The following is an 11,373-nucleotide window of genomic DNA, read 5'->3' on the forward strand; positions in this document are numbered from 1 at the left end:
TCACTTTAACTATACATTCATGTACATACTACCTCAATTGGGCCGACCAACCAGTGCTCCCGCACATTGGTTAACCGAGCTGTCTGCATTGTGTCCCGCCACCCACCAACCCCTCTTTTACACTACTGCTACTCTCTGTTCATCATATATACATAGTCACTTTAACAATAACTACATGTATATACTACCTCAATCAGGCTGACTAACCGGTGCCTGTATATAGCCTCTCTACTGTTATTTTCAAAATGTCTGTTTACAGTTGTTTTATTTCTTTACTTACACACACACACACACACACACACACACACACACACACACACACACACACACACACACACACACACACACACACACACACACACACACACACACACACACACACACACACGCCTCCATAAAACCACAGACAACTAGACCTGATTACAGTGTTTATTATAGTTTTACATTATTTTATGAGTTTATAATTCAGACTTTATTCCAGGGAACAATTAACAACATGAAGATGGAACTAAACAGACAGACATTCATTATTTTATGATACATTACCTTTCCATGGAAACCACAGTAACCACAGAAATAATCTCCCCCCGCCCAAAACAACCTCCATGCCAATAATGGAGTCTCCCCGTGGTATCATTTACTTTACATAGCTAATAATGGAGTCTCCCTGTGGTGTCATTTACCTTACATAGCTAATAATGGAGTCTCCCTGTGGTGTCATTTACGTTACATAGCTAATAATGGAGTCTCCCTGTGGTGTCATTTACGTTACATAGCTAATAATGGAGTCTCCCTGTGGTGTCATTTACCTTACATAGCTAATAATGGAGTCTCCCTGTGGTGTCATTTACGTTACATAGCTAATAATGGAGTCTCCCTGTGGTGTCATTTACGTTACATAGCTAATAATGGAGTCTCCCCGTGGTATCATTTACTTTACATAGCTAATAATGGAGTCTCCCCGTGGTGTCATTTACCTTACATAGCTAATAATGGAGTCTCCCCGTGGTGTCATTTACGTTACATAGCTAATAATGGAGTCTCCCTGTGGTGTCATTTACTTTACATAGCTAATAATGGACTCTCCCTGTGGTGTCATTTACGTTACATAGCTAATAATGGAGTCTCCCTGTGGTGTCATTTACTTTACATAGCTAATAATGGAGTCTCCCTGTGGTGTCATTTACTTTACATAGCTAATAATGGAGTCTCCCTGTGGTGTCATTTACTTTACATAGCTAATAATGGAGTCTCCCTGTGGTGTCATTTACTTTACATAGCTAATAATGGAGTCTCCCTGTGGTGTCATTTACGTTACATAGCTAATAATGGAGTCTCCCTGTGGTGTCATTCACTTTACATAGCTAATAATGGAGTCTCCCCATGTGGTGATATACTTTACATAGCTAATAAGGGAGTCTCCCCTGTGCTATCATTTTCTCTACATAGATAATAATGGAGTCTCCCTGTGGTGTCATTTACACGCACGCACACACACACACACACACACACACACACACACACACACACACACACACACACACACACACACACACACACACACACACACACACACACACACACACACACACACACACACACACAGTAGCAAGTATGGTAAGCACGAGTCAGAAAGTCTGTAAGCAGCAGCAGTCCTATCAGTCCACTAAGCTCTGTTCTAAGTGCAGAACCATTTATACCACATAGAGCTGTCCTTGGTGGTTGGCAACCAGAGGAGTGGAGGTCTAATTATTATTGACTCTTTTCATGATCAACAATAATAATAGCAACAGCAAGTAAAGTAGGTGAAGCCCATGTTGTTGTCGGTGGTGGGTCCGTTCAACGTTATCGACCTTTTCCCACAATCCCTTTCACCGTTCAACAACAGTCCCAAGGGGAGTAACGAAGTAACAAGGCTTCTTTAGGCCTGGGGTAAACACTTGACCTTTCCCATCTCCCCTTTCACACCGATTTCCTCCGCTTCCCGAAGACATTATTGATGAGTTTGGCCATGGACTTGGAGCCACTAGGTCTCCGTCTCCTCTCCTTGGCCTTGCCCCCAAGGCTGGCGTTGTGGACCATCTTCGAGAACATGAGGACCACTTCCTGGTAGTGTTCTGCGGCTGAGAGCTCGTAGAACTGGGTCTGGGACTCGGCTGCCAGGCGCTGGCCTTCCTCTCGACGCACCTCCCTCACGTGGCACAGGTCCTGCTTGTTACCCACCAGGAACACCAGAGTGTCTGCATCCCTGAGGGGAAAGAGAGGAGGAGGATGAAGACAGGGTGAGCAGGAAATGAAAATATATGAGACACAGTAAGGACGGACATAATGAGTCCCTGGATGTAAGACAAGACAAACCAGGAGGACAGGTTGAGTACACGGTAGTGACATTTAAAGACTATGGGACATCTGAAAATGACACCCTCTTCCATTTTACTTGACACTATTTCTTACCAGAGGCATGTCAAAATGAGGTCAAGAAGCAGTCCAGAGTATTGCTCTCTTTATAGGGAATAGAGTGCCCTTTTCAGATGTAACCTACGAGACTAAAACCTCGATGGAGAGTTGAGGGTATCGTCATTGTATATGTCAGTGCTAAACTGTAGGTCTGTTGTTGTTGTTGTCCACAAACTATTTTGCTGAGGCATTTACAGTATGTCGTAACTTTGAATGCTGTGGGCGAAGACTCCCTCATTACCCAAAAGACCCTTAGAGAAATGTTCCGTCATTGCCCAGAAGACCCTTAGACAGATGTTCCCTCATCCCATTAGACAGATGTTCCCTCATCCCATTAGACAGATCTTCCCTCATCCCATTAGACAGATCTTCCCTCATCCCCATTAGACAGATGTTTCCTCATCCCCATTAGACCATTAGACAGATGTTTCCTCATCCCCATTAGACCATTAGACAGATGTTTCCTCATCCCCATTAGACCATTAGACAGATGTTCCCTCATCCCCATTAGACCATTAGACAGATGTTCCCTCATCCCCATTAGACCACTAGACAGATGTTCCCTCATCCCCATTAGACAGATGTTTCCTCATCCCCATTAGACAGATGTTCCCTCATCCCACTAGACAGATGTTCCCTCATCCCACTAGACAGATGTTCCCTCATCCCACTAGACAGATGTTCCCTCATCCCACTAGACAGATGTTCCCTCATCCCACTAGACAGAGGTTCCCTCATCCCCATTAGACCACTAGACAGATGTTCCCTCATCCCCATTAGACAGATGTTCCCTCATCCCCATTAGACAGATGTTCCCTCATCCCCATTAGACAGATGTTTCCTCATCCCCATTAGACAGATGTTTCCTCATCCCCATTAGACAGATGTTTCCTCATCCCCATTAGACAGATGTTTCCTCATCCCCATTAGACAGATGTTTCCTCATCCCCATTAGACAGATGTTTCCTCATCCCCATTAGACAGATGTTCCCTCATCCCCATTAGACAGATGTTCCCTCATCCCCATTAGACAGATGTTCCCTCATCCCCATTAGACAGATGTTCCCTCATCCCCATTAGACAGATGTTCCCTCATCCCCATTAGACAGATGTTCCCTCATCCCACTAGACAGATGTTCCCTCATCCCACTAGACAGATGTTCCCTCATCCCACTAGACAGATGTTCCCTCATCCCACTAGACAGATGTTTCCTCATCCCCATTAGACAGATGTTCCCTCATCCCACTAGACAGATGTTTCCTCATCCCCATTAGACAGATGTTTCCTCATCCCCATTAGACAGATGTTTCCTCATCCCCATTAGACCACTAGACAGATGTTTCCTCATCCCCATTAGACCACTAGACAGATGTTTCCTCATCCCCATTAGACCATTAGACAGATGTTTCCTCATCCCCATTAGACCATTAGACAGATGTTTCCTCATCCCCATTAGACCATTAGACAGATGTTTCCTCATCCCCATTAGACAGATGTTTCCTCATCCCCATTAGACCATTAGACAGATGTTCCCTCATCCCACTAGACAGATGTTCCCTCATCCCACTAGACAGATGTTCCCTCATCCCACTAGACAGATGTTCCCTCATCCCACTAGACAGATGTTCCCTCATCCCATTAGACAGATGTTCCCTCATCCCATTAGACAGATGTTCCCTCATCCCATTAGACAGATGTTCCCTCATCCCATTAGACAGATGTTCCCTCATCCCATTAGACAGATGTTCCCTCATCCCATTAGACAGATGTTCCCTCATCCCATTAGACAGATGTTCCCTCATCCCACTAGACAGATGTTCCCTCATCCCACTAGACAGATGTTCCCTCATCCCACTAGACAGATGTTCCCTCATCCCACTAGACAGATGTTCCCTCATCCCACTAGACAGATGTTCCCTCATCCCACTAGACAGATGTTCCCTCATCCCACTAGACAGATGTTCCCTCATCCCACTAGACAGATGTTCCCTCATCCCACTAGACAGATGTTCCCTCATCCCACTAGACAGATGTTCCCTCATCCCACTAGACAGATGTTCCCTCATCCCACTAGACAGATGTTCCCTCATCCCATTAGACAGATGTTCCCTCATCCCATTAGACAGATGTTCCCTCATCCCATTAGACAGATGTTCCCTCATCCCATTAGACAGATGTTCCCTCATCCCATTAGACAGATGTTCCCTCATCCCATTAGACAGATGTTCCCTCATCCCATTAGACAGATGTTCCCTCATCCCATTAGACAGATGTTCCCTCATCCCATTAGACAGATGTTCCCTCATCCCATTAGACAGATGTTCCCTCATCCCATTAGACAGATGTTCCCTCATCCCATTAGACAGATGTTCCCTCATCCCATTAGACAGATGTTCCCTCATCCCATTAGACAGATGTTCCCTCATCCCATTAGACAGATGTTTCCTCATCACCCAGAATACCACTAGTGAAAACATTCCAACAATCAGTTCAGCCATAATAGAGAGATGACATGAGACACCTCAACAGCAATAGAATTCTCATAGTGGCAGGAGAATTCAATAGCAGCTAGATATTTACTAGAGGATTGGTATGGGGACAGAATGACGAGTTAGTGGTGTAGTGGTGTATTGGAATTACTACCAGCAAGAACTAAATGCTATACAGACAATAGATCTTGGCTCTGAATTTTAAAAAAAAAGTGCTGAATAATTGTCACATGGACATGAGCCAGAGAGTAGAATCTCTGTGGTAAAATCTACTAATGGGATTACTAACGATGTAACAGTTGTTGGGCAGTGTGGGCGGCTGTTAAACCCACATCGACGTCCAATCTATTGATGCACAATGACAATATTAGGATGGAATGTCAGTCCCACTGACTCCCCTCTCCCCCTACGCCAAGTGGATGGAAAGTCTGTATCGGTGTGAGAGTCTACCTTTTGGTAGGTGAGGGGAACTGGAAGGTCTGTATCGGTGTGAGAGTCTACCTTTTGGTAGGTGAGGGGAACTGGAAGGTCTGTATCGGTGTGAGAGTCTACCTTTTGGTAGGTGAGGGAACTGGAAGGTCTGTATCGGTGTGAGAGTCTACCTTTTGGTAGGTGAGGGGAACTGGAAGGTCTGTATCGGTGTGAGAGTCTACCTTTTGGTAGGTGAGGGGAACTGGAAGGTCTGTATCGGTGTGAGAGTCTACCTTTTGGTAGGTGAGGGGAACTGGAAGGTCTGTATCGGTGTGAGAGTCTACCTTTTGGTAGGTGAGGGGAACTGGAAGGTCTGTATCGGTGTGAGAGTCTACCTTTTGGTAGGTGAGGGGAACTGGAAGGTCTGTATCGGTGTGAGAGTCTACCTTTTGGTAGGTGAGGGGAACTGGAAGGTCTGTATCGGCGTGAGAGTCTACCTTTTGGTAGGTGAGGGGAACTGGAAGGTCTGTATGGGCGTGAGAGTCTACCTTTTGGTAGGTGAGGGGAACTGGATGGACTGGACAGGTGGGTGGACGGACTGTACAGGTGAGTGGATGGACTGGACAGGTGAGTAGATGGACTGGACAGGTGAGTAGATGGACTGGACAGGTGAGTAGATGGACTGTACAGGTGAGTAGATGGACTGGACAGGTGAATGGATGGACTGGACAGGTGAGTAGATGGACTGTACAGGTGAGTGGATGGACTGTACAGGTGAGTAGATGGACTGGACAGGTGAGTGGATGGACTGGACAGGTGAGTAGATGGACTGGACAGGTGCGTGGTTACCTTTTGGCCACTCCCAGGTTTAACTCTCTGATCAGGTGTACTATGGCTTTAGCCTTGATGAAGGAGGAGCGGTCACTGATGTCATAGACCACTACGAAGCCATCAGCCCAGTGGATCTGGTCGGTCAGAGTCGACTTCCCCTCACAGGCCTGCAGAGCAACACAAACAGCAAGGACATGTTGCTATAACCAAGCAATCTGATACGCACCAGTGGAGGCTGGTGAAGGGAGGCTGGGCTCATAGAAATGGCTGGAATGGAATGAGAGAAACCCCATTCCATTCATTACAACGAGCCTGTCCTCCCAAGTAAAGCTACCCCAGCCTCCACTAAGCCTGTCCCCTGATGTAAAGTTACCCCAGCCTCCACTAAGCCTGTCCTCTGATGAAAAGTTACCCCAGCCTCCACTAAGCCTGTCCTCCCATGTAAAGTTACCCCAGCCTCCACTAAGCCTGTCCTCTGATGAAAAGTTACCCCAGCCTCCACTAAGCCTGTCCTCCCATGTAAAGTTACCCCAGCCTCCACTAAGCCTGTCCTCTGATGTAAAGTTACCCCAGCCTCCACTAAGCCTGTCCTCCCATGTAAAGTTACCCCAGTCTCCACTAAGCCTGGCCTCCCATGTAAAGTTACCCCAGCCTCCACTAAGCCTGGCCTCCCATGTAAAGTTACCCCAGCCTCCACTAAGCCTGTCCTCTGATGAAAAGTTACCCCAGCCTCCACTAAGCCTGTCCTCTGATGTAAAGTTACCCCAGCCTCCACTAAGCCTGTCCTCTGATGTAAAGTTACCCCCCTCCTCCACTAAGCCTGTCCTCTGATGTAAAGTTACCCCCCTCCTCCACTAAGCCTGTCCTCTGATGAAAAGTTACCCCAGCCTCCACTAAGCCTGTCCTCCCATGTAAAGTTACCCCAGCCTCCACTAAGCCTGTCCTCCCATGTAAAGTTACCCCAGTCTCCACTAAGCCTGTCCTCCCATGTAAAGTTGCCCCAGCCTCCACTAAGCCTGTCCTCCCATGTAAAGTTACCCCAGCCTCCACTAAGCCTGTCCTCTGATGAAAAGTTACCCCAGCCTCCACTAAGCCTGTCCTCTGATGTAAAGTTACCCCAGCCTCCACTAAGCCTGTCCTCTGATGTAAAGTTACCCCAGCCTCCACTAAGCCCGTCCTCCCATGTAAAGTTACCCCAGACTCCACTAAGCCTGTCCTCCCATGTAAAGTTACCCCAGCCTCCACTAAGCCTGTCCTCTGATGAAAAGTTACCCCAGCCTCCACTAAGCCTGTCCTCTGATGAAAAGTTACCCCAGCCTCCACTAAGCCTGTCCTCTGATGTAAAGTTACCCCAGCCTCCACTAAGCCTATCCTCTGATGTAAAGTTATCCCAGCCTCCACTAAGCCTGGCCTCCCATGTAAAGTTACCCCAGCCTCCACTAAGCCTGGCCTCCCATGTAAAGTTACCCCAGCCTCCACTAAGCCTGTCCTCTGATGAAAAGTTACCCCAGCCTCCACTAAGCCTGTCCTCTGATGTAAAGTTACCCCAGCCTCCACTAAGCCTGTCCTCTGATGTAAAGTTACCCCAGCCTCCACTAAGCCTGTCCTCTGATGTAAAGTTACCCCAGCGGGTGGGAGGGAGACAGGGAAAGAGGGAGGGTGGGAGGGAGACAGGGAAAGAGGGAGGGTGGGAGGGAGACAGGGAAAGAGGGAGGGTGGGAGGGAGACAGGGAAAGAGGGAGGGTGGGAGGGAGACAGGGAAAGAGGGAGGGTGGGAGGGAGACAGGGAAAGTGGGAGGGAGACAGGGAAAGTGGGAGGGAGACAGGGAAAGAGGGAGGGAGACAGGGAAAGAGGGAGAGAGACAGGGAGGGTGGGAGGGAGACAGGGAGACAGGGAAACAGGGAGGGAGGGAGACAGGGAGGGAGGGAGGGTGGGAGGGAGACAGGGAGGGTGGGAGGGAGACAGGGAGACAGGGAAACAGGGAGGGAGGGAGACAGGGAGGGAGGGAGACTGCTGCATGCTTGGCTGGGCACAATAAGTGAGATTGATTACTCTGTTAGGGGGTTTTCACTGCACTGACTTTATAATCCTGTACCATACATTTAATATTTTATACCATACATTTATAATAATATTGTAAGTCGCTCTGGATAAGAGCGTCTGCTAAATGACTTAAATGTAAATGTAAATAATCCTGTACCATACATTTATAATCCTGTACCATACATTTATAATCCTGTACCATACATTTATAATCCTGTACCATACATTTATAATCCTGTACCATACATTTATAATCCTGTACCATACATTTATAATCCTGTACTATACATTTATAATCCTGTACCATACATTTATAATCCTGTACCATACATTTACAAAACATGATGGTCAACAACGTGGTTCTCCTCCTCCTCTCAACTCACCTGTGAGCATGGATCATAGAGTTCTAGATTCAGCTGTCTACCATCAATAGACAGACGCTTCCTGTATATGCATTCTGCATGAGAGAGAGAAAAAGGGAGAGAGAGAGATGAGTGAGAAAGAGACAGAAAGAGAGAGAGAGAGAGACAGAAGAGAGAGAGAGAGAGAGAGAGAGAGAGAGAGAGAGAGAGAGAGAGAGAGAGAGAGAGAGAGAGAGAGAGAGAGAGAGAGAGAGAGAGATAAGGATAGAGAGAGAGGGATAGTGAGAAAGAGAGACAGAAAGAAAGAAAGTAAGAAAAAAAGAAAGAGAGAAAGAGAGAGAGAGACAGAAAGAGAGAGAGAGAGAGTGAGAAAGAGAGACAGAAAGAAAGAAAGTAAGAAAAAAAGAAAGAGAGAAAGAGAGAGAGAGACAGAAAGAGAGAGAGAGAGAGTGAGATGGGGGAGTGACAGAAAGGGGAGAAAATGACAATAATTAGATAACATGAAGCTACGGTAAAGTCCAGTTTCCACAACAGTCACTATCTAACCTACTGCCCGGAGGAGTGTTATTCAACCTTTGGATCCATAGAAATATGATCAATATTAAATAATGTCAACACACAGACTAATACCAATATTGACTAGATACTTTTATTTTGAATCACTGTAGTCTATAATACAGCATGTAGCCTACAATACAGCACGTAGCCGACAACACAGCATGTAGCCTACAACACAGCATGTAGCCGACAATACAGCACGTAGCCGACAACACAGCATGTAGCCTACAACACAGCATGTAGCCGACAATACAGCACGTAGCCTACAATACAGCACGTAGCCTACAACACAGCACGTAGCCTACAACACAGCATGTAGCCTACAATACAGCACGTAGCCTACAATACAGCACGTAGCCGACAACACAGCACGTAGCCGACAACACAGCATGTAGCCTACAATACAGCACGTAGCCTACAACACAGCACGTAGCCGACAATACAGCACGTAGCCGACAACACAGCACGTAGCCGACAACACAGCACGTAGCCGACAACACAGCACGTAGCCTACAATACAGCACGTAGCCTACAATACAGCACGTAGCCTACAATACAGCATGTAGCCTACAACACACCATGTAGCTTACAATACAGCACGTAGCCTACAATACAGCACGTAGCCTACAATACAGCAAATAGCCTACAATACAGCACGTAGCCTACAATACAGCACGTAGCCTACAATACAGCATGTAGCCTACAACACACCATGTAGCTTACAATACAGCACGTAGCCTACAATACAGCACGTAGCCTACAATACAGCACGTGGCCTACAATACAGCATGTAGCCTACAATACAGCATGTAGCCTACAATACAGCATGTGGCCTACAATACAGCACGTAGCCTACAATACAGCACGTAGCCTACAATACAGCAAATAGCCTACAATACAGCACGTAGCCTACAATACAGCACGTAGCCTACAATACAGCATGTAGCCTACAACACACCATGTAGCTTACAATACAGCACGTAGCCTACAATACAGCACGTAGCCTACAATACAGCACGTGGCCTACAATACAGCATGTAGCCTACAATACAGCATGTAGCCTACAATACAGCATGTGGCCTACAATACAGCACGTAGCCTACAATACAGCATGTAGCCTACAATACAGCATGAGGCCGACAATACAGCATGTGGGCCTACAATACAGCATGTAGCCTACTATACAACTGAAAAATACTTCTGATGGAAGTAGCCGAGCTGTAGCCAATCATCTACCATCTGATGAAGGACAATGTGTTCACTTGGTAACGTCAGGAAATCGAACAATTACGTAATTATGGCAGAACTGGACGTGCGTAATGATGCGTAAAAGCAATGACAATGGATCAAAGATCAATTGGAAAACAAAACATTTGCAAGTAAATTATTTTGTTTTGTTTACAGATTGTTTCATAATAATTAGCATGAAGTTGTATTCATGTTACACAAGTCTATTGTAGCAAACTAAGTAGGTTAGAGACCTTACCGGATGATGAGGAATATTCACCGATAAATCGCCTCGTCAGGAATCGAACGATGAGAGCTGAGGAAGGAATACGATAGTTAAAATCAATAGTCTACGAAAAATGTACACATTTGGACACAAACAATAAGCCAAACCAAACGAACAACAACAAACATGTGTCTTACCTGATTTCCCGACTCCTTCGTCTCCCAAAACCGCAAGTTTTATGTCATTCATTATTGCGGGTTGATTCCCTTATGATTTAAAAAGTGGTTGTTAAAGTTTACACTTCAAAAAAAAATCGAATCCCTTGAAGTCTACATTACACTATGAACAAAAGAAGAGTTTAAAAAAAATCGAGCAGGACGCATCAATAGTCGTTTGACCGTTTCCACTCTGTCGCTCTCTTCAAGTGTTGATCTGTTGGAGCCGCGTCCCGGTACCGGCGCTGCGTACACCCGTTTATCTCAGGGTTCTGAGGCACGCGCTGTTCTGAACCGAGAGAGAGGGAGAGGAGCAGCTCGATCACAACGTCACTATGACGAACACAGTGGTTGAAGTGAGTGAGAAACGGACATCAGAGGCATGCTTTTATAAATGAGAATCACTCTTGTTTTTCATGGAGGGGATGTAGTGTTTGTGTTTCCTCCCTCCCTCTTTATTCTCCTCATTGAAGAGACTCAATTCAGTAGGTTCTAGAATGAGCTATATGAATGCGTTCCCTCATAGCAACACAGACCATCAACACAGAGTAA

The 11,373-nt window shown here is 46.2% G+C and overlaps 1 protein-coding gene across 1 annotated transcript; it reads right to left on the reverse strand.

The window, feature by feature from the left end:
• Nucleotides 1-426: 426 nt before the first annotated feature.
• On the reverse strand, nt 427-11,176 carry LOC124024192 (ras-related and estrogen-regulated growth inhibitor-like protein). The gene is made up of 5 exons (XM_046338190.1): nt 10,804-11,176; nt 10,640-10,696; nt 8,617-8,690; nt 6,208-6,356; nt 427-2,248 (listed from the first exon to the last, which is right to left on the reverse strand). The coding sequence occupies exons 1-5, from the start codon at nt 10,853-10,855 to the stop codon at nt 1,963-1,965; spliced, it is 618 nt and encodes a 205-aa protein (XP_046194146.1). The 5' UTR covers nt 10,856-11,176; the 3' UTR covers nt 427-1,962.
• Between the last annotated feature and the right edge of the window lie 197 nt (nt 11,177-11,373).

Source organism: Oncorhynchus gorbuscha, unplaced genomic scaffold (assembly GCF_021184085.1).
Source record: "Oncorhynchus gorbuscha isolate QuinsamMale2020 ecotype Even-year unplaced genomic scaffold, OgorEven_v1.0 Un_scaffold_1776, whole genome shotgun sequence".
Taxonomy (NCBI): Eukaryota; Metazoa; Chordata; class Actinopteri; order Salmoniformes; family Salmonidae; genus Oncorhynchus; species Oncorhynchus gorbuscha.

Coding starts and splice junctions, on each gene's coding strand:
- LOC124024192 (XM_046338190.1), bottom strand. CDS start 10,855: ATGAATGACATAAAACTTGCGGTTTTGGGAGACGAAGGAGTCGGGAAA. Junction 6,357..8,616: donor TCTATGATCCATGCTCACAG/GTGAGTTGAGAG, acceptor GTTGCTCTGCAG/GCCTGTGAGGGGAAGTCGAC. Junction 2,249..6,207: donor AACCTGGGAGTGGCCAAAAG/GTAACCACGCAC, acceptor CTTTCCCCTCAG/GGATGCAGACACTCTGGTGT.